We start from the raw sequence: 22,017 nt of genomic DNA, 5'->3' as shown, positions 1-22,017 counted from the left end.
TGGGAACGTGCAGCAGCGGTTTGTTGTTCTTTGTCCAGCTGTTCCTCTCTCTGCCTCCGCATCCTCCTTTCAACGAGCTCCTCATCCGTATAGTCTGGCTCAAAACAGTAAGGATGTCCATCATAAACAAAGTTGTCATCCACAACCTTAGAATCTGAAAAATATTCAGCCATGTTGCAAAAAACTAGCAGTAGCAAATTACAGGTAAACAAGCCGCGCGGGGTGCTCAGAGATGACATCATCTACATCAATCTACAGACCCTGGATGATGATAACAGGTAACTCCTTACTCACAGGGGAATAGCAATGTGTATAGGTAGTAAACATAGTGTATCATAACAAAACATTGGTGAAATGAACGAGTTTTGCGGCAGATAATGTGTTATTTAGAGGCTGCGTTTCGGTGCCCCAGTCACTCCCACTATATGGATATACGCGTATCTAAATATCGTAAAGTTATATGGGTGAGTAAACGATCGTATTTTATGCCAGAAATAAGGTCCAGGTTGTAAAAAAACGGTAATTCCCCTTTAAATAAATAAATGATATGGTAAAAAAGTTGCCACACAAGCATTTTATATCCTTTTAATATAATATTATGAACTTTTGGAGATTAAATCCTGTCCAGACCACACAAAAGTGGTTGATTTTACTTTCCAGCTTCTTACTACAGCTGTGTCTTGAGTACTTGTAGCCTGATTTCATTTTATTTAGAAATTTAGAAATGTCTGTCCCTTTATGTTGAGCTGTTGAGTAAATAAAAAAGAAATTCATAAATGTAATATTCCATGTAATTGTCCAGGACAATCAGGTGACTGCGTAAAAGCGCCTCCTCCTGTGTTTCCGTGTGCCCCTAGAGGTGGAGTCTGGACAGCCAGCAACAAGGCGCGGCTGACAGGGAAACGCAGCAGCAGCAAGCAAGACGGAGGTAAGTGTCTGAGATTTAAAAACAACAAACAAGAGGCGTTTGCAGCGAAGTGTCGCTTCAGTTCACTCTCATCGGAGTCTTTATTGAGCGCCGTCTTTCGACCCTGAGCCCATTGTCGGACAACAGCTTTAAAGCGGGTGGCGCTACCGGTGCTTGCGCAGCAGCTTTCCCGAACTTCAGGATAATAAGGGCGAGTCACAGTTAAACGTTATCAGAGCTGGTTGGACTTCATTTATCCAGCAGGTTAACGCATGTCGTGTTTGCGAAAGTGAAAGAGTTGAGATTGAAATCTAATTTAAAATGTGGAAGGGGGAGGGGGGGAAACTGCTTCTGGTTCATGTCTGTTGTTGCTGCTTCCGAGAAACTGGCTGTGGAGAGAATGCTGTCAAACCTCAAGTCTTTAACTCACACCCTCTCCGTGGTCACTATTGTGTATGCTGTTCACTTTGTCTGTGAGGACGCTCAGGACAATACATGACATTGCATAAAAGTCACATGTTATTGTGTTTTACTCCATAATGAAATCAGCAGACCTTTCAAATTGAGTTTATTTTGCCCAGTTGTGAAAGATCTTCTGAGTTCATGACAGAGGCTTTTATCTTGTCAAGTGATGTCAGTGAGGTTGTTTCGGTTTCACTAGAAAAGACTAAGGGCTGTGTTACACACTGTTGCTCAAGAAGTTTAGGTCTAGTTTAACACGTTGGGTGTTAAACTATATATATCCAGTCCCAGGGCTCTCAAGTTTTGAAGACAGGCAAGAGTGACATCCACCAAACCCCCCCCCCCCCCCCCCCCCCGTCCGTCCGTCCGTCGTCGCACACACTCATTGTTTGTGTCAAACAAGTTGTGAATTTGTTGTAACATTACAACAGGAGTTGACTTACTCTGTGCTCAAAGTGATGCTTAGGCTGCGTTCAGACTGCAGACGAATCTGATTCAAATCTGATTCCTTCTCATATCCGATTTTTATTGGAAGGAGGCCAGAATTAGAGGCAGGCCTTAATTTCTATTTGAGCAAAACGAACTACGAGTAGAATGAATAAAAACAAGATTTTGTGTCTATTTGAACCTATAAAATACTAGGTTCATTTATTAAAAACGTACAGTTACCATAACATGGTATGCATACAGAACATTAACAACAAATGAGCGGCGCGACGCGGTCGGAGCGCACTGAGGACAGTGAGTCCGCTGCAGGTCGGCAGTCGCGCCGGGAGCGAGTGGGACCCGTCCCTCCCCGCAGGGAGAGAGGGCGCAGTGAGCACTGATTCCACGACCCCAGGGAAGCGGTGAAGTGAGATGCGGGGGGTCGCTGTAAAGCTCGCGGCCGGAGCCGTCGAGCCACCTTCGCCCCGAGCACTTACAGGCCGCGCACCGCCACGGAGGAAATGCGCCCGGCGGGGGCCGGCCGACGCCGGGGAGAGGTCCCGCTGAGGGGATCCTCCCACACCGTGCCGCTGAAACCCTGACCCGCCGAGATGGTTCTAATAATAGCCCAGGCCGCTATTAGAGACCGGCCTTTATTTACCTCCGCTGACAGCGAGACCCGGCCGCTAATGGAATACAGGCCAATATTTTTAGATCAATTAGGTGAAACTGGATAATTTGCCACGGCACACCTGACGATCTCTCACTGCACACACTTTCTGCCGGTTCCATAGTGAGAGAGGCGCGACCAGAGAAATTTTGGGCGCTGCGGCATATTAAATATATTATAAATATTTTTTCTGCGTGAGAAATGCAAATGTGTGCGTGACAAAAGACCGAAATGAGTGACTGTCACGCTCAATGCGTGACACTTGAGAGCCCTGCAGTCCTGTGTCTAAGTTGCATTGTGGGAAATGTAGGATCCAGTGTTCTTTGGAGCTTGATGTCATTTGGGCGACCAGAAATTCGGGATTTCTCAAACTCTGCTTCTTAGATTTCGACCGTTCTTGTTTCAGTCCGTCTCGTGTGAGTCTCGCAAGATTTATGGAAGTCACATGCTAGATTTATTGACTGACCCTTTAAAAGTGGGCCAATCAAAATGAGCAATTTAACATGTTGGTTTGGCTGTATTTCAGTAAACACGTTGTTGTGGTGACAGTTTGAGGAAGTGTAGAGCGACTACTAACCCTTTCAAAACTACAGATGTTCTCACTAATACGACTTTTATTGTGCTATTTTCATATTCATGTATGTAAAGGTTTGATTAGATATATGACTGTAAGAAACCCTAAAGATTTTTACTATAGAGTTTACTATCAAATAAGACAAAGGAAAGCCAATGAGAGGCCAATGTTTAGCATTCAATCAATGATTCATCGACACCATTTGACAATGTGATAAAAACCACTTTACACACTTTCTTTGTGCAGACTTTTTAAACCACGTAAACCAGATTGGCCTGAAAGTCTGTCACATCTTTGTCTTCCCCTGCAGGTTAGAGTCCCCACTACTGATCATGTCAAACACCGCCCTCATTCAGCACATCCGCAACCCCCCTCAACCCCCTCCGCCGATGCTAGGTGAGGTCTCTTCAGCCAGTGGTTTAATGTTGCACATGTTACGCACGGAAAGGAGTTCTTACAATCATTTCTCTTGCAGGATGTTCAAAGCTGCTTGTTTGCATCCTGCCGATTGCCCAGATTGCTATTGGTGAGCCACAGATATGTTTGGTTTATTGAATGTTCTCACACGTGTTTTGTCCAAGTTGTTCAGTGGTTTCACTGTCACGTCTGTGTCCACCAGGGGCGATACATCTACACGACTGTCCGCGGCAGCGCTACATTCCCATCTATCTGATAGTGGTGGGAGTCTTTAGCCTGGTGCTGTCGTTGCTCTCCTGCCTGCCCTGCGCCAGGGAGCCCGAAGACGGCACGGCCAACCCTCTGAGCACAGTCTGCACCACCTGGAACTCGCTGACGTCTTTCTTCCTCTTCTGCTGGTTTATTGCTGGTGAGATGAAGGAGCAGTGGGCAGACGGATGACAGCAGAGAAAGGAGACATGATAGAAAGTAGAACAAAACGTAGTTCACACCGATCAGGCATAACATTATGACCACCTTCCTAATATTGTGTAGGTCTCCCTTGTGCCTCCAAAACAGTTGTGACTCATCAGAGAATGAACATGGGGCTTCTGAGGGTGTCAGGATGTTGTTAGTGGAGGCCTTTGGGTCCTATGGGTTGAGGGGACGGGCCTCTGTGGATCATCCCACAGATACTTGATCAGTTTGGGATCTAGTGAATTTTGGAGGCAATTAGAAAACAATTAGAAAAATTGAGACCCATTGTACTAGGAGTGTAGGGAAGATCATCTCTGTTTATTATATAACTGGTTGCCTTAAAAGCATCGTCTTAAAATTACAGCTTTTTATTGTGTGTGTGTTTTTAGGTAATGTCTGGATCTATTCTATTTATGAGCCCAACTACAACAAGAACACAACAAATGTGGATCCCTACTGTGACAAGACCCTCTATCTGTTCGCCTTCTGGACCACCACCTTGGTCTACATACTACTGTGTTTGTTCCTGTTCATCAGCTGCTGCGTCCTCTGCTGCTTCTTCCTGTGCGGCCGTGCCGACCCAGACGACCAAGTCTAGAGCCTGTCTGGAAATAAAACGGGCAGAGGAGAGAGGACGCAGCTAATCGGGGGCTGCACGCGTCGTTGTTTACCCCGAGTTGTTTCGGTTGCATTTGTATACCAAGGCTCCTTTCATGAGTTCCACTTTTCTATCGTAATTTAACAGTGAGATATGTGATACTAATGGGAAAATATTTTTGCAGCCTTGGTAGATACATGCTCCACTCTTTTCAATCTGGATGCGGTCAACACTGGTTATAAATAATGTCTGTAAGTGTTTTCTTATTGATGAGCATTTTCTACCTCTCCATAAGCTGCGATGTATTCTGTTGGACTTTCCTCTAGCTGCCTTTCTGAAATGTGTTGTTTATATGTTGAGCCACTAATTGGACTCCAACTTTAAATGGAGCAATGGATAAAATATTTTTAATTTAATGTTCCTTGACAATCACTGTAATACACAGACTAATATATTTTGTCATACTCCACTTCTTCCATATAATAACCTTAACCAGACAATGTTTTCCTGGAAATCACAAAACTATGAAATGTTTCTTTCCACTGTGTAACATTTAATCACAACACTAAACTGCGTCAAACAAAGTTTTACTGCTGTAAGATGTACACAGAGTACTTAGTCTGTACTATGACTCATTTACAATGAAAGAGATTGTAAAGAGTTTGTCAACTCACAATGAAATTAAAAGAGTTGTGTATGTGTGTAGCAACAGGAAATCCTTTTTGCTATAATGGGCTAGATATTCCTTCAAGTTGCTGTCAAAAATATTGTTTAACCACAATACATGAAACACCTCGCCAAACTATATCACAACGGTACTTAAGTCATGATACGACAATTCTTAATTTACCAAACTATGTCACAATGGTACTTAATCAGTACACAACGGTACTTAAGTCATGATATAAAGATTCTTAATTCACCAAAACTATGTCACAACGGTACTTTAGTCATGACCACAGCCAGGTCAAAAGCATGCGTGGTCATTCTCAGGGTCCACTTTTTCAACCAGATTTCTGTACGGTACAGATTGACAAGTTGATCAAGCAGGTCAACGCAACCCTTTGCTTCATTGTATGGCTTAACCACCTCTGGACGGGATACCATCAAAAATCGGGCCTTCTTTTTGTCCCACCGCTTTCTGCCAACACCAACAAAGTTGGAGGCCATGACAACTGGTCTGTTGTCATACCATTTGACCTGTGCCACCTTTCCATCACGGCTTACAACTTCATCACAACTTCCTCGTGGCATTTTGGCCATCCCTTTGTCAGACTGTAGAGGAGGCCTGGCAAAGCGACAGACTCTTGCTGTCCCAGCGGCATGAATGTTCCTCTCAGCCAGCAGCTAGAGAAGATTGTACATTGCGAAATAATTGTCAAAATGCAACTTGTGGTTGGCCTCGGTGATTCGCTGGCTGAGATGGCACACCACTCCAGCTCCAAGTCCCAGCTGCTTCCTGTGCTGTTGTGATATCTCCATTGTAGGTCCTTGGTGCAGCATGCCACTTTTCCCACACAGGAAGTATATTTTCAGTCCCCAATGGTGTGGCTTGCCTTCCATGTATTGCCTGACAAAACAGCTTTCCACGAAATGGCACCATTTGTTCATCAATGTAAAGGTTCTCCTCTTGTGGAAGCTCCAAGCATCTCCTGCGTATATGGCATCATAGAGAGGACGTACCTTGAAAAACACATCATTGTTCAGCTGGCTTCTCCAAAATGTTGACCAAATGCAAATGTGACCGGAGCTGGAAGAATCTGTCACGGGGCGTGGTGTTTTGAAAAATACCAATGTCCATCCCAGCTTCCCAGTACATTGAGACTCTTGGCATTTTCATTACTCCCATAGCAAGGTGGAGACCGACTAGGGTTCTGATTTCTCCTGAACTAGTCGTTTTGAAACCTAGTGTACCACTTTGCATGGCATAAATGTTTGTGTTGTCAACCATCAAACTGAAGATCTCATCTGGTATATACTGTTTGAAGTATTCATAGAGTCTCATGGGATGTCTCTCATGAATTGAAGGATTCTCATAGCAAGTGTTAATGATTGAAGTGAATGGCCTGTGACGCCACTTGATCCCTTCTTTCCTGGTTACTGTCATCTCCTCCTGATCCTCTGTCACTACACTGTCTGTCTCCTCTGTCTCAAACTCAGCTGCCACCTCAAGTTCTTCTGGCATGCATAGAACCTCTCCACTGTCCCTCTCTGAATCTAATAGCAAAGCAATCACATTTTTAACTTATTTTATGTATTCTCTTATGCATTCCATGCAACTTAGATCTTACATAAGACATAAAATTGATGAAAACCTCATACTTATTAAAACCACCCTTAATTTCTAAACTCACCATCTAAACTCACCATCTGTGTCACTGGTCTCATCTGCCTCATTTCCTGAATTCAACGAGTCAAGTTCAGATAACTCTCCATTTACAAGACGTTCAAGGAAGTCTTCGACTTTACACGAAAAAAATATACATGTAACATTTTATAAATATGAATAAACACACTGGGATATCATATTTTACCTTTGAAAAGCTTGCAGGTATTTTGTTTCTTTGTATACTGACACTAAACATGCGAGTGTTGGCTAATATCTCCCAACTCCGATGTCCATTGCCATAGACATCGAGTTTTTAAAAAATCCTCTTAATTAATGATAATTGTTATATTAAAAAATTTGTTTGGCTAGCATGAATATAAATTTATATTTTTGATTGAAAATGGGCACGTACTCATCCCTCATCCCTCATCCCTCACTGTGATTTTGATAATCAGGATCCAACTAACAACCAGCAATGCTCACATGACTCAATCACAGCGTTTTTATTGGTTAAGAAGCACAAATATGTCCATTCAAATGGATGCAGGGTTTGAAGTGGTTAATTCATAATACAATATTACTATCATACTTAAGTCACGATACATTCTTACCACAATACCTAAGTCACAATTTGATGTCGTTGCACTTCTTAAAGGGGAACTACTGTTTTTTACAACCTGGACCTTATTTCTGGCATAGTCCTTTGGGTAGCCTAAACAAGCCGACCATCACAGGTGCGCGCAGCGTTCAGAGATGACATCATCCGGGGTCTGTAGGTCAATCTACAGACCCCAGATGATGATAACAGGTAACTCCGGACTCAACGGGGAATAGCGCTAGCGTACAATAACAAATATTGGTGAAATGAATGAGTTTCGCAGCAGATGATGCGTTATTAGAGGATGCGTTTCGGTACCCCTGCCACTTCCACTATATGGATATACGCTGATCTAAATATCTCCCGAAGGACTTCAAATTACACAAAAGTTATATGGGTGAGTAAACTATCGTATTTTATGCCAGAAATAAGGTCCAGGTTGTAAAAAACATTAGTTCCCCTTTTAAGAGTTGCTGTTATATTATCCAAAAGCCTATCATGATACAGTATTACTGCAATACTTAAGTCACAATACAGTATTTTTACTGTTCTTAAGTTACAATGCAAATTTATCATAATAGTTAAGGTGCAATTTGACACTGTAGTTATAGACATTTTGCTGTATGTGATAACAGCTGTTTATTACCTTTGTTCAGCTGTAAGTTATGTTCATAAAGTAGAACAAAGTCAACATCTTTATCTAATATGTTAAAGTTCTCAGTCTGTTCAACTCCCTTCATTTTTCTTGTTCCAAAGTGTGATTATCAGGCACACAGACCGGCCGACATGCACTGTCATAAAACATAATCATCTCGTGTACCTGATAAACTGCACCATTTGCATCACAGTCTAGTCCAGCTTGACTAAATGCAAATGTGTGTGGACTACTGCACCGTTCGCTTTATCGTCTCTGCTGACTGCACCAGGGGGACTAAACCTCAGGAGGACTTAAAACTATTTATTTTAACACTCAAGGAGCAAAATGTTCAATTCATAAATGTACTTATATCATAAATAATCAGCATTTTGCACTTTCGTATTGAGACATACCCACATAAAATATTACAATCCTATGATGTTTCCATCAACCCCCCGTTATCACCCAACAATAAAGAAATCCTTAAGTTGAATCAAGTCTCTTGTCTGTTTGAAGAATGAGGAAGCAAACATTCAAAGGGAAATTTCCACTTAGTGATCAAGCAGGAAGTTGACTCCATACCTGCATCTACTATTAGCTAACACAACAAGCCAAACAATCTTTGGCGCTGTATCGGTTAAAAAGAAGAAGTTCAGATGCAATGAAATACATTTTACACAGTCATTCCCCAGCTGTGTTTTCCCATTGTCTTCTGGTACCCGATCCCTGCACCTACCTGTTCAACTGGCCTTCATTCACAGCTCTGCCCCAGTACACTCTATATTAGCCTCTAGCCCTTGAGTCTTTACCATATTGTCCATTACAACGCCGTACAAAAGCAATTTTACTCTCCCTTCTTGCCTTCACACCTTCACAGAAGAGGTTCTGTTTTCCACTAAACCAAACAGAAAGAAACAATTTTGAGAAATAAATGTTATCTGTTGTGAGCTTGCAGATTTCTCATTTTTGTACCCGACAAACCGAGATGTGGACAGGTGGACACACAGATGGTGCTGTTTGTTGACTCTCTCCTATCTTCCCTCAGCATGTTTCCAGGTGATAATGTGCCCTATGCTCATTGCTCAGGTAACAATAGGTAAGGTAACAGGAGCACTCTCCATCATAAAGTTAAATAGATAGTATTTGAATAGTTTTTGTAATTTTTTGTTGAGATATTTGAAATGTCAGGATAATGATATTTGTCCTAAAGGAGCAATGCACCAATAACATCTCCATCTACCTGCTGGTAATGGGGGGTCGTCTCATTGCTGCTGGCTATGATCACCGTGCTACACTGCACCCATGGCTTTGGCAGTCACAGAACAACTCTTCTTCTTCTGCAGACAGTTCAACAAGCAAATAATTTCAGTCTTAAAATACACCCCAGTATCATCCATTATCAATATCTGAACATTTCATTTTTTGAATTACAACTAGTAACGAGGCTTGAAAAATCAAACAAACGTGGTAAGCTTGTTGCAGTTCCTCAAATGGCCACTGGAGGCTAGCACCAAGGCCGAGTCAATCCCCATACACGTCCATGTTAAAAACAGTCTGGTCTCTGTAGCTAGCTTTACCATTAATGACTGAACTGTATAATTAACTGTTCAAGGCTTTCAGTTATGCATAATTAAGGGTGTGGTTGTTTTTCTTTGTCGCAGGTTGCTAGGTGTTTGAATTAATTGGAGTTAGGCAGTCTAGGCTATGCCAAGATGGCAGCTGCTGGAGCCACCACGCTGAGCTTCATAACAGCCCTTCAGAAAAACCTATAGGGTCAGGGCTATGTTGTGTGGGTCCCCCTTTTGCCACTATAATAGCCCTGACCCATCAAGACACGGACTTCACATGACCTCTTGACCTCCTCCAAGTTGCGAGGTGGGGCCTCCATGGATCGGCAAATGCCTCAAGAGCTGCAGTTTTGGAGAAGCTGGTTAATGGCCAGTCGTCTAGTATTAAACTTTGGTCCTTGTCAAATTCGCTCAAATTCTTTAACTTGTCCATTTTTCCTGCTTCTTACACATACACTATGGAACATGAGATAATCTGTGTAATTCACTTCACATGTGACTTCTCATGTTACATGTTATGGCTGATCAGTGTGTTGTCTGTTACGGTTTATACTTGACATCCATGCTCGGTACTTGGAGTTCCATATATTTGTAAGAAGGACGACATTTTAACCGCAAGACACACGTCTCAACAACCTTTTTTAGGCATGAAGCGTTTCCTTTGCAAGTGAGTCATAAAAATCAGGGACTTTTACTCCGGTCAACTTTGAACAGATTAAATCTCGACGTGCGAGACGTCAAATTAGGAAGTGGAGACTCTCCGAATCACAAGATCAGTTTACTGGGACCTACAAATGTGACAGTCTCAAGCCTTCCATCTGACACACAGAAGGGCCATAATGTGTCCATATTGTGATTAATATTACCTACTTCTGTGTACAAAGTGTGTTTATTTTAATAAGAATAAACAGACTATTTCCTGTTTCTTTTAATCTTGTTTCTAAAAAAAATTAAAACTAGCAAGAGAATCTCCCGACTTCCAGTTTTCAGCTGTTATTGATAGAAAAATGCTTCTAAATGTTCATTGTGTTCTAAATGCTAACAAAAGTCTAGAGTATGTACAACTCCTTATCTGTGTGTGACAGATGACACTCTGGGCTTTTGTTTTTGCACATTTGCACATGGTTGTTTGGTTATTGGTTGTAAATTCATTACATCTCATTGCAATTTACTTTTTAGTACTCACTTATTTTAATATTCACTTATTTTATAATTCTTGTAAATATTGTGTATATATTTTGGTGAATGGTGAAATGTTACAGTTTGGGATTAGTAAAGCATCTATCTATCTATCTATCTATCTATCTATCTATCTATCTATCTATCTATCTATCTATCTTTTCTAACCTGTTCTTCACATTGCACTGAGGATGTTGCAAGCAACAAGTGAACAAGTGATAAGTGACTGATAGGAAACCACATACCAAGATTATCTGTATAAAAGCTGTGTGTGTAGGTGAGGTAGCCAGAGGAGCTTCTCTCCGTAGAGAACCTGTAATTAGACTCTCTGTGAATCGCTGATTAACGAAACCTTTTTGACTTTCGACCTGAGTCTCTCGAAGTTCTTTCTCCATCAGTTATATTCTAAAAGTCAGCTGATGATGCACTGATAATGTCAGACACATGATCTGCTGTGGTTCCTCGAGAGCTGTAGTGGTTGCATGTCAGTGTTAACTTTACGGAACAGCATCAACAGCATGTAATCAAACACCATGATATGAGTCGATGATGGTGTGGTCAGATTAACCCTTTAAAGGAAAAAGCCTGAGTTCTGTTTGCATCAAAGCCTTTAGCCCTTTCTGAAGTATGTGACAAAAGTGTAGTTTCAGTTGAAAAAGATGCTCAGCAGGCTGTAACCCAGACAGGAGCACGTAGAGCATTTGAGGTAGATATTCTCGGCCACAGGTGAATTCACATTGTGAGTGTTTACAACAGCAGAATGGGGAACGTTGGAGGACTGCGCTTTGGTGCAACCATGCCACATAGAAATAATTATATATCAGAGTTTACTTTTCGACATGGGGTTATTTTATTGCTGGAGCTGCTGATGAGAAGAAAAATACAGGACAACACTGTTCTCTGTCCATTTGTTTAACTGGAGCCTTTGGTGCACAAACCGGCGCTACATCCCCGCCTCCCTTTAGGGAACTGGTTTCTCCTGTGGTGTATTGCCCGTAGGCTTACAGTACATCCGTTGCAGTAAAAGAATCTGCAATAATCTTTACAAACCACTAGATGTCCACCTAATGCCTCTACATGAAGCAGCCCTCTACAAGGTAAGAGAGTAAGTCAACATTGGCTTTATCAACAAACCATATTTGGTTTATTTGAATTATATTTGGAGATCTGAAGAAAAATTCAGAAGTAAAGATTAGTTTCAGAAAGAAATGAGTCATTGTTCCAGACACAGATTTTATAAAGACATCTGTTACCCTTGGCATCTTTTTGTTACTTCTTGTTTGTTTTGTCTTTTTGTTGACAAGACGGCATCAGGTTTCCTCTAGCGCCACCATCAGGATGTCATGTTTGGTTTCGTGTTCCTCTTGCTGTCTGATCTTCACTTTTCAGAACAGGAGGAGCCATCTGAAATAAAGTGCTTCACCTGGGCAGGTTGGACCTATGTTATTCGACCTTGCCGTCACACCACCACTGACAGACAACAGATGTCTTTAAATGTTACTTAAATTATATTTAATTAATATAATTAGGACGTTTTTTATTGAGTCGTCATCAAGTGCAGTCAAAAATGTATTCATCCTGGGTTACACATGTATTTTTACAGCTAGATGGTGAATAAACATTTAACTCAAAGGTCTACGGTGCCAGACTACAACCACAAAGACCCAAGTTTCCTGTGTCATTTATTTATTATTTATTTAGGAACTATGGCTGAAATGATAAAGTATAAAGTTATGAATATATTTGGAAATACTTGATCAACGAGACTGAAGCTCTGAAGTCAGTTCGGTATGCTCCTCCACTATGTCCACCGATAGTCGTCAATGTCTTCCATCCAACAACTTCCATCCCCACCTACATGTGCACCTGACTCTAATTCCTTTATTTACCTCCTGCTATAAATGATCCTCTTACAACTCACCTTTTGTTTAATTTTCTTCCCTGCTCCAGGTCTCATTTTCTTAACTCGGCCACTCTGAAAATCAACTAAATTTTAAATGGACTTAAAAGGGTCAGGGTGACTGACACAGCGTACATGACTTTGTCAAGAGCTGTAATGTAGCTCATCATAAGTGTTGCCTTGTTACCCGTGATTACTCGTTATTAGCCTGTGCCAGTCCTTTCCATCAGACATTTTGACCAGAAATAGCCCAACTAGTAAAATGCTGTAAATCCAGACTAATATATTTTATAGCTGCTGTACTCTATAACTGTCAAATTCACGCATCAAATCTGACGTAAAGCCCCATTTTTTTTTTTTCCTGTGTCCTTCAATTTCTTGTTTGATTTCAATTCAAAATTTTGGAAAATACTAATTAACGTGTGTTTGATGTATATTTTTTAAAATCATTACTGGCAAATAACGCTCAGTGCTGCAGCTCTGTGCAGAAGCAGCAGGGACAGAAATGCGTAGCACTTGAGACTCACAGCTCTGCTACCATTTTCAGCCAGTGAGCTCAGTGACACTACAAAAGCAGGCTTCCATCTGGCAGAGAGGCCAAGTAAACCAGGGGAGAAAACACAGCTTAAACACATGTAGCAGGGTGTCGAAAAGACATAGGATGGAGTAAACAGACATTGCTTGTACTTAGGCTTGTATTGTTTCACATTTTCACCAGAGTTATGGATGCAGAAAAATCTAATATGTATTTTCTTGGGTTGTGTGACATATTTATTCAATTCACTTGTCAGTGGTTTTAACGTTGAGGCTGATCGCGGTATGGTATTCTATTGTTAAGTTGAAATAAAATTTCAGCCTACAAACCTGGATATCCATCTGTGTGACCATCAAAGAGTCTGACGATGTTGAATAATAGCTGGAGTAACATGTGGGGTCCGTGATGTAATGTGGAAATACTCCTTTTGTATTTAAGTCTTGCTGTATTTAACTGTTATATTTTATATATATATATATATATGCATATTTTAAAAAGAGCGCCGCCAATGGAGACTCCAGTTGAGGCAAATCTGTCCAGGGCAGATTCTTCTACTGTCTATTCCAACAATCATTTTTTATTCCAACCAGAGAGAAATGATCAGATCAGCTATTTACATGGTTATTAGGCGCTAACAAATTCCTTTTTGCACAGATTATAAAAGGTTTACGCCACTGCTCTCAATCCAAAAAGTGAAGAATGAATTCCACTGAAGTCACTGTTGTTGTCTGTTGTTTTCATTGTTTTAAGTTGTAAAAAACTAATAATAGTTGATATTTTTGCTTATACCTCATTCAAATGGAAGTAGATGCTTGTTGGTATTATAGTAAAGACCCCAGGTCTTCTTTTTGTCCCCTCAGCAGAGACGTTTAGCCCTGTTAATCATCTCTGTTTAAGATAATAGATACTAAAATATACCCCAACAAACATGTTTATTATGCATCTTATAACACAGAAATATCATTTAATTAATAATATAATTTACATACAAAACAAAAAAATGTAATAGTTAATGATGAGTGTTAAAAATGTGTCTGCTTTTCACAACCATATCTTAATATATAAAAAAATGTGCTTGATATTGTTTGAGGTTTTTACCCTTTATGTAAAGGTAATTATTTTTTTTTTTTTTAAAAGGGGCTGTCAGTGTGACTGGTGGATTAGGCTGGTATATCAGCACGATTTACGAGCAAGGGCGGCCAGTGCTTTGCTGTGAATGGTCTTGTAGAGGAGGGTGAAGCTGGACGGGCTCAGATGGCCGTTGCCCTGTGCGTCCACTTTTCCCATCATCACGTAGTTCAGGCCTGGACAGATGGAGAAAAAAATGTCAGAATACATCAGATATCAGGTCATTTTCATCCATATCAAGTGGGGCAAGGACGGCCGAGTACTGTCTCAAAATACAGATACCAGCTTTTATTTTTGGACCATTTAAGTAATATTTATTTACAGTAATTACAAAAACATGAAACTTGCATCACATGTGTTCAGTTAATAGATCTGTAGTCAGACACCTTGCTGTTATGTTGTCTCACCCACATTATTGCTGTAACTGGTGGGATATATTACTTAAATAGAGACTCACATCATCTGCATACACAGATGTCATTGAGTCAGACACACAAATTAAACACAAAAGACTTGCAACAGTACATTCTGTAAATGTCAAATAAGCAATCAAAGGACTTGGCCTTAGTGAAATACACATTCATGATCAACTGCTCAACAAATAAGTAAACACGCAGTTAAGATTCTGACAAAGCATTCATTGACAGCTGCGTCATACCTTTGATTAGGCCAGGGCATCTCTTGCAGGTGGAGGTCAGAGTGACCGACATTGCGGGTCCTGATCTGGTGATGTTGAGGCTTCCCGTCTTATAGGCCTTTATCAAGGACACCTCGACTGTCACTGAGCCCCTTGGACCAGCTGTGAGTAATGTGATTTTACCTGTAATCACTGAATGAGACACCAATGTGTAAGAGGGAGAATTGACATGTTTGGGCACTTTTTATAAGGCCCAACAAGATATAAAAAGTAAACTGTTCGAAGGCAAGCTTGACCACAAGAAAAACAAATTTCATCGAAATGCCCTTGTTGTGGCTCACCGAAGTCATGAGGACAGAAGTTGGATTGGAGAGTTCCTGTCCTCTTGCAGGGTTGTGTACATAACGGGTTCAGCGGCAAAGCTACAGGAAACACATCCGCAAGCAAACCATAAGCACCCAAACTTGCTTCCTAATACAGGTATGCATGAATACAAACATGCAGACAAAGAGGAGACTGTACTTTAAGATGTTTTACTTCCACTTACGTTTCTTGCTCACCGCAGGCTTCTTCGTCACTGTTTTGCGTAATCCGGGTGTCGGTGATGGTTTAGGCTTCATCTTAGGCTTGATCGTTGGTTTAATTGCACTCTTAGGAGTCGGCTTTACTGGTTTGACTCTTGGTTTCATCGTGGGCTTAGTCTTCACCAGAGGTTTACGTGTGGGCTTAATCTTGATGCTCGGTTTGAGGGTTGGCTTAATGACCTTGGGTTTGGGTGTAGGTCTGGCTACAGGTTTGGTTGTGGGCTTTTTCACAGGTAGTTTAGGTGTGGGTCTAGGTGGTTTGGGTTTAGGTGTGGGCCTGACTGAAGGCCTGCCAGTAGGTCTGCGCAGTGGAGGTTTCTTTACCAGTGGAGGTTTCTTTACCAGTGGTGGTTTTTTGATGGGTCTTTGGGTGGGTTTAGGCTTGAGGGTAGGTCTAGGTTTGGGAGTTGGTTTGGAAGTTGGTTTGAAGGTTGGTTTGGGAGTTGCTTTAAGGGTTGGTTTGGGAGTTAGTTTAAGGGTCGGTTTTGGAGTTGGTTTAGGGGTTGTTCTGGTGGGTTTGCTTGGCCTCACCGTTGGTTTTTGTGGCACGGAGGTGGTTTGAGGTCTGTAGATGAAGTCACCTCCGGCGGTGGGTCTACGGGATCCACGGGGCACGCTGGAGTAGTGCGCCATGAATCCATCGGAAGTCACACTGAGGTCTGACACAAACTGGACTAGGAGCTCATTCCCATTTGTCACTATAATGCTGTGAGGACATTAGACAAACAATAATTAAGAGGACTGCAATGTGGAAACAGGGCTGTGAGAAAGAAGAGAAACTTTGACAAAACTCAGATGTAAATCACATCTGATTAAATCAACTTTATTTCACCCATGTCTTAGAAATAATCTCACCCTGGGGATCTATCACCGCAGAATTTCCCAATCCTCCTTGAGTCATCCCTCTCTCCTCCGTTAAACAACGCCACGTAATCGTAACGACAGTAGGTGTCAGGCTCCAAATCCAGCTTCACAAACTTCACCTCAATCACCTGGAAAAGACAACACAAACTATGAATTTTATGACCGGGAATGAAGCTTGAGCGGGTTTATTCCTCGCTAATTTTCATGAACCGAGTACAGTGCAGGCATGGGGAGGCAGCGGTGGAGTTCAGAAATACAGAAGGGCATTTACTCCCTCTCTTGGCCTTCCTTCCTTCCCTCTTTCCTTAGGTTCAATCTCTTGGCACACATGAGCACGCCTGCAGCCGCTCAATGAAGTCTTTCACTTGAAATTCATCACAAGGCTGCTGTCACACTCTCATACACACACACTATATTAAGGACATGAGGTAAAACATTTGCTTATGACGGGCCTCTTCACTGTAATTACCATTCCTTTCTCTTTCCAACACGAGATGTTTAACACACTCGGCTTCAAATTCAGTTTAACCGACATTCATTTGGTTTTTTTTTTTGTGCAAGGCAATAAAAACTACAACGACAATGCAGCCCAGATTTCAGAATCTTACAGAAACTGTTTTTGTTTTGTTTTGAATGTCCTATCTAACTGCACATTGCTCCATGATACAGTTAATGGTTAACGTTTTTTAGGGCTGCCTCAGTCATTTTGAAAAACAAACATGCCAACCAATACCAACATTTTTACGCTAACCTAGTATGAAAAAACAAACCTCAAACATAGAATTTACATTTTTGTTTTTTAATTTTAGTTTGCCTAATATAACAATTCTGGTGTAAGGGTTCTCTTGAATTTGAAAGCAAGTGCTTTGTCTTCGAGAACAGGATCAAGTAAAATATGATCAGCTTACGTTGCTTGGCTCTACGGAGATGTGCCAGGAGCAGCTGATACCTGCTGGGTAATTAGAGTTGGGCCAGTTGGGCGTCTTGACAGACCCCTGTGATTTGGTCAGCCGTCCTCCGCAGAACTGGTTCTCTGTAAAAGAAAAAACAAAATCAGAAAGATACTCAATTTGAAGGTGTAGCCCTTCTTATGGAAAATCAGCTAACATCTGCAGTTGTTTCCCCAGAAAATAAAAAAATATTTAAGATTTGGGCTCTTTTAGGATTACATGTCTGCACCTTCCATGTGTGGCTTTCCTGCATTGAAGGAAGCCAGAAAGCCTCTCCCTCCGGTGGCGTCGTCCGACACCATCTCCAGCATCATGGTGTTGGAGGTGGAGATGAGGGCACCGGGCCTGAACGTCCCACAGAAACGGCCCAGCTTCTGCACCAAGCGGGAGTGACCGTTGTAGACATCCAGGTAGTCGTAGCGACAAGTGGGGTCTGCCTCCATGTCGAAGAGGCGGAAAGACAGCATGACTACATGACCCTCTGGGACCTGGGGGGGACAAGTTAAAAGAGTGTAATGTCTCCAGTATCACCTACAAACAGAAACCACCACTGTTGTTGGAAGAAACACCTCTAATGTTGCGTTTACAAAAGCAGCAATTTAGTCATCATTGGATGGGACACTGTTGTGCGTCTCACCTGACGGCAGCTAGTTATATCTCCAGCTTCCCCTCCCTGAATAGATGGTTAGTTATTTGCCAGTTGCAATAATACTTTTTGTTTTGTCCAAAACTAGTTTCAAACCTAAAGGCTGCGGTGTAGAATCTACCTGACATATACTTACAGTCTACAGTTCCTAGGTCTCTTATCTTCTTTGAACACTCTCTAACTAGGAAATGTCACAACAATGGAAATCTGTGTTTGTCTTCACAAATGAGTCCTTTGCTCTTTAGACAGAGGTTTGGGTTTTTTTTTTGCTTTTTTTCTGCGATAGACTGGCGACCTGTCCAGGGTGTACTCCGCCTTTCGCCCGGTGACAGCTGGGATAGGCTCCAGCAGACCCTGTGACCCTTAACAGGAACAAGCGGTTACAGAAAATGAATGAATGAATGAATGAATGAATGAATGTTTTTTGGAGCGCCACAAACTTTTCTTGGACATTTCCTTGATTCTGAATTCATGGAACCCAGGTTGCATTCGTAACTCTTGTTTCTCCATCACAGGCAATCTCGATCTCAGTCGCTTCAGTTACTCAGCTCTGGCAACCAATCATTGCTAAGTGAAGTAAAATTAATCATTTTGATGTGTTGCCGCAATATGATCTATGACTCTAAATTCATTTAAAAAGGCACGAAGTATGTAAGCCAGAATTTGGGGGAAATGTGAATAAAATGATGCACAAACATAAGTACATCAATACCACAGGATTATTATTTTGGTTGGGTGATAAACAGGGTGTCTTGGGTTAGAAAGTTTCAAGTAATCATAATTATACAAAGTATTTCAACTTGTTATAGTAGGAAAAACACAGGTGTGTTTGTGTGTGTGTTACTTAGTCCACAGATATGTCAGTAAACCATAACAGATGGCATCTACAGCATGAAGCAGATTGTTATTGTTTAAACTTGCACTTTTTCACCTGTGACACGAAAGATTTAGCTATGAGAAGGCTTCTTTCCCTTCATCCACCTTTTATTGTAAGTGTGTTAAATCAAACACTCCAATATTCATCCAATTCTGTTTCATTCAACGGTTTGTTTTAAGAGTGAAGCTGCAGCAGCTTATCTATGTATTTAGTGATAGTGAATACAGGTGTGCATCATTAGATTTCAGCTGGTGGATACTGTCAAACTGTGGAAAGAAAAGGTAAAACTCACCTCCGGAAATGTATTTGGTGAATTTATGTGTGGCCATAAATAAAGAAAACGTAATTGTAAGCATTGCCAAAGGAATTTAAGTTTAATTTTGGTTGGTTGGTTTGGTTTTTTATTGTATTTTGTACTGTTTGGTAGTTTTATAACAGCCTTGATCACCCTGAAGTTACCTGAAGAGTTGGTACGTTCCAGTTGGTTGCTGAGAAATTATAATGCTGGTTTATAGTAGGAAGGTTGTCAGCCTTCTCTACAGCTGCTTTTCTTCTTGTTCTTTTGACTTTGACTTTTGACTTATTTTTTTTTTATATACTTTTATTTAGTTTCAGTCTTTGCTTTAAAAAAAACAACAAAAAAAAAAAAACCATTACATCATTATGCTTAAATTTGTTGATAAAAGCTGATCATATCAGATATATACATGTGATACGGTCAAAACGTATTAGCATAAAATGTTTCAACCCTTAAAACTTGTACTAGACTTGTCACAAGATACAAATGGATTTTCTTTTTAAAGCATCACTCAAAAAACGCTTCAAAAAAATTATTTTACAAACTGAAAAGGAAACTTCCATAAATGAGTTTTGTGACGAATACACATTTAAGCTAATCACACTACTTGTTTTTGTAGCTACAGATGTACTTGGTTTGGTATGACCATTAGCGAATGGCGGCTAATGCTAGCAAATGTGACATTACTAAAGCTTGTTGACTATAGTTTTGCTTTTACTATTGCATGTAGCAGCCACACGTGGTAATGGCGATGCTCTCCAGCAAAACAAATTCCTTCTCTTGAACGTTAGCCTCGGTGGGAGGAGGTGTGATGGACGAGTTGAGTTTATCAGACAAAATATCACATGAAAAGGTAGAAACATCCCAACTGACTGATAAGACTCACAGTAATGTACCAGATGCATTTAGTGTTGGGTTTGTAGTAAGTAGGGAAACCTTCGCTGGCCACAATACCCGAGTCCGTGACCAGATGGCCTCCGCATGGGAAGAGCGGCCTGAAACAGAAAAGAGGCAAAAACTGCAGTTATGCACTGCATTTCTTAGAAAATGCAGCCTGCCAATGCAACTATACTGAAGAGTATTGAGGCGAAATGCTGTGTGCACACACACGTTTACATACACGCAAAAAACCACATCGGCACAGTCTGTCTCTGTTCTCCGGGGCCAGGGAGGCTCCCAGTGAAGCCGTGTTTTTTTTCTTCATAAAACCTGGTCAAAGCGAGCCAGGGAGGCCGTTGGTATACAGTATGTGTGCTGTGAGCGCTCTCCACATCTCGACTGCGCCACAAGAAAGTTGTCACTCTTTACTTTAGCTCGCACATGGTGACACACGCCCTCTCCTTCGCACTCGGATAAACACACTTCAAAGCAGCCTGGTTAATTGGTAGACTGGTTCGTTTAGACGTGTGCCGCTCCGACATCTGGTCTCAGCTGGAAATCAGTAGCTGGGTTGCATATTTAAACACGACACCACGGAGGTCAATGGGGAAAAATTAATCACGTCTTCTGCCATCGCTTATAGAATCTTTTGTGTTTGTGTGTGTGTGTGTTTTTTTCGCATTGTGTGTTTACTGCGGTGCTCTAAGGCCACATTTGGTCAAAACAACCCAGCAGTGGTGTCCCTCCCTTCTGACCCTCAGGAGCTGAACGGCCCCACCACAGGCATTTGTTTGTCTCTTGCATCCAATTTACACCCGTGCGTGTGTGGAAATCCATACGTTCAAAGTTTCAGTGTCAACTTCAAAAACTAAATCGACTTCCATGCGTAAAACTTCAAGCTGAATATATTCCACAAAAACACGAGGACAAGCTACTGTGAATTTGCCCGGTTTAATCACCGCATCAATTACAGCATGCTATCATTTAGTGTCCGCCTGCCTGTCTCCATGTTTATGGGATGCCAACCACATCTTCCTAACATTGCAACCCTCTATTTCGACCGAACCTTTGGTAATCGCAATACTGCAACCAGGAAAGGGAACACACACACACACACACAAAGAAGTTAATCCAGACAGATGTGGGCATGGCAATGACTCGCCACATGTGCACAAGAAAAACAATTCCAAGAAAGGACGCTGACAGACATCGAGCAACTCCCTCACACACACACCCTACCTTGTGTCGGTGTTGTTGGTCTGACTCTGAGCATCAGTCCATCCCAGTGTCAAAAGGCCCAGAAGGCACACGGCCCACACCCTGTCCTCCATCCTGCTGTCCTCCCAGATTAGGAAAGACCAGAGGAGAAGAAGAAGAAGAAGTGAGAGGAAGGAGGGAGAAGCGATGCAGAGGCGTGGAGAGATGCAAAGTTTGAAAAGGGGAGGGCAGAGAGGAAGAGGAGGGAAGGGATGGTGAGAAGGTGGTGGGTTAAAAGAGGGAAGGAGAAGAAAGAAAAAGGTGGATGAATGAAGGACAGAGGCTTGTTTGACACAAGTGAAAAGGGGGAAAACAGGTTTAATTACGTTGACTCTGGGCCAGATATAATGTACATACAGTTAGTGAGTACAGTGAATCTATACAGCCTGCTTGTTATGTTCCAGCTCTCTGTGTTGTTGATTAACAGGTAGTGGAATATAAGGAAAATGGATGTTTGTGAGAGACAGAGCGTCTGTGTTTCATGTGTGTACAGTGAAAGTTAACAGCTCTCAACCAACAGGTTCACATTTTTGACTTTAGGTGAAATGTATTTTGAAGTGGATGAAGAGAAAACTGGCCCAAAATGTTGGGCAACGTGATTTCTTGACGTGGCGCAGTCACATACGATAGTGTTTAGATGT

At 41.6% G+C, this 22,017-nt stretch overlaps 2 protein-coding genes across 2 annotated transcripts; one reads left to right on the top strand and one right to left on the bottom strand.

Annotated features, from left to right (window-relative positions):
- The first annotated feature begins 816 nt into the window (after window positions 1–816).
- LOC311493136 (transmembrane protein 272) lies at window positions 817–5,801 on the top strand. The gene is made up of 5 exons (XM_084551691.1): window positions 817–928; window positions 3,350–3,435; window positions 3,515–3,565; window positions 3,659–3,865; window positions 4,302–5,801. The coding sequence occupies exons 2-5, from the start codon at window positions 3,372–3,374 to the stop codon at window positions 4,508–4,510; spliced, it is 531 nt and encodes a 176-aa protein (XP_084407817.1). The 5' UTR covers window positions 817–928; window positions 3,350–3,371; the 3' UTR covers window positions 4,511–5,801.
- Window positions 5,802–14,171: 8,370 nt separating this feature from the next.
- pcolceb (procollagen C-endopeptidase enhancer b) lies at window positions 14,172–21,607 on the bottom strand. The gene is made up of 9 exons (XM_084541542.1): window positions 21,359–21,607; window positions 20,127–20,235; window positions 17,649–17,907; window positions 17,378–17,502; window positions 16,461–16,597; window positions 15,569–16,311; window positions 15,363–15,443; window positions 15,043–15,213; window positions 14,172–14,560 (listed from the first exon to the last, which is right to left on the bottom strand). The coding sequence occupies exons 1-9, from the start codon at window positions 21,448–21,450 to the stop codon at window positions 14,430–14,432; spliced, it is 1,848 nt and encodes a 615-aa protein (XP_084397668.1). The 5' UTR covers window positions 21,451–21,607; the 3' UTR covers window positions 14,172–14,429.
- Window positions 21,608–22,017: the final 410 nt, after the last annotated feature.

This window comes from Chelon labrosus, assembly GCF_963514085.1.
Source record: "Chelon labrosus genome assembly, chromosome: 1".
Lineage (NCBI taxonomy): Eukaryota > Metazoa > Chordata > Actinopteri > Mugiliformes > Mugilidae > Chelon > Chelon labrosus.
The sequence above is the reverse complement of the archived record's forward strand: the minus strand, read 5'-3'. Positions and strand labels throughout refer to the sequence as shown.

Coding starts and splice junctions, on each gene's coding strand:
- LOC311493136 (XM_084551691.1), top strand. CDS start 3,372: ATGTCAAACACCGCCCTCATTCAGCACATCCGCAACCCCCCTCAACCC. Junction 3,566..3,658: donor GATTGCCCAGATTGCTATTG/GTGAGCCACAGA, acceptor TGTGTCCACCAG/GGGCGATACATCTACACGAC. Junction 3,866..4,301: donor CTTCTGCTGGTTTATTGCTG/GTGAGATGAAGG, acceptor GTGTGTTTTTAG/GTAATGTCTGGATCTATTCT.
- pcolceb (XM_084541542.1), bottom strand. CDS start 21,450: ATGGAGGACAGGGTGTGGGCCGTGTGCCTTCTGGGCCTTTTGACACTG. Junction 20,236..21,358: donor ACCAACAACACCGACACAAG/GTAGGGTGTGTG, acceptor TTTCTGTTTCAG/GCCGCTCTTCCCATGCGGAG. Junction 15,214..15,362: donor CTTCTGTCCTCATGACTTCG/GTGAGCCACAAC, acceptor TGTCTCATTCAG/TGATTACAGGTAAAATCACA.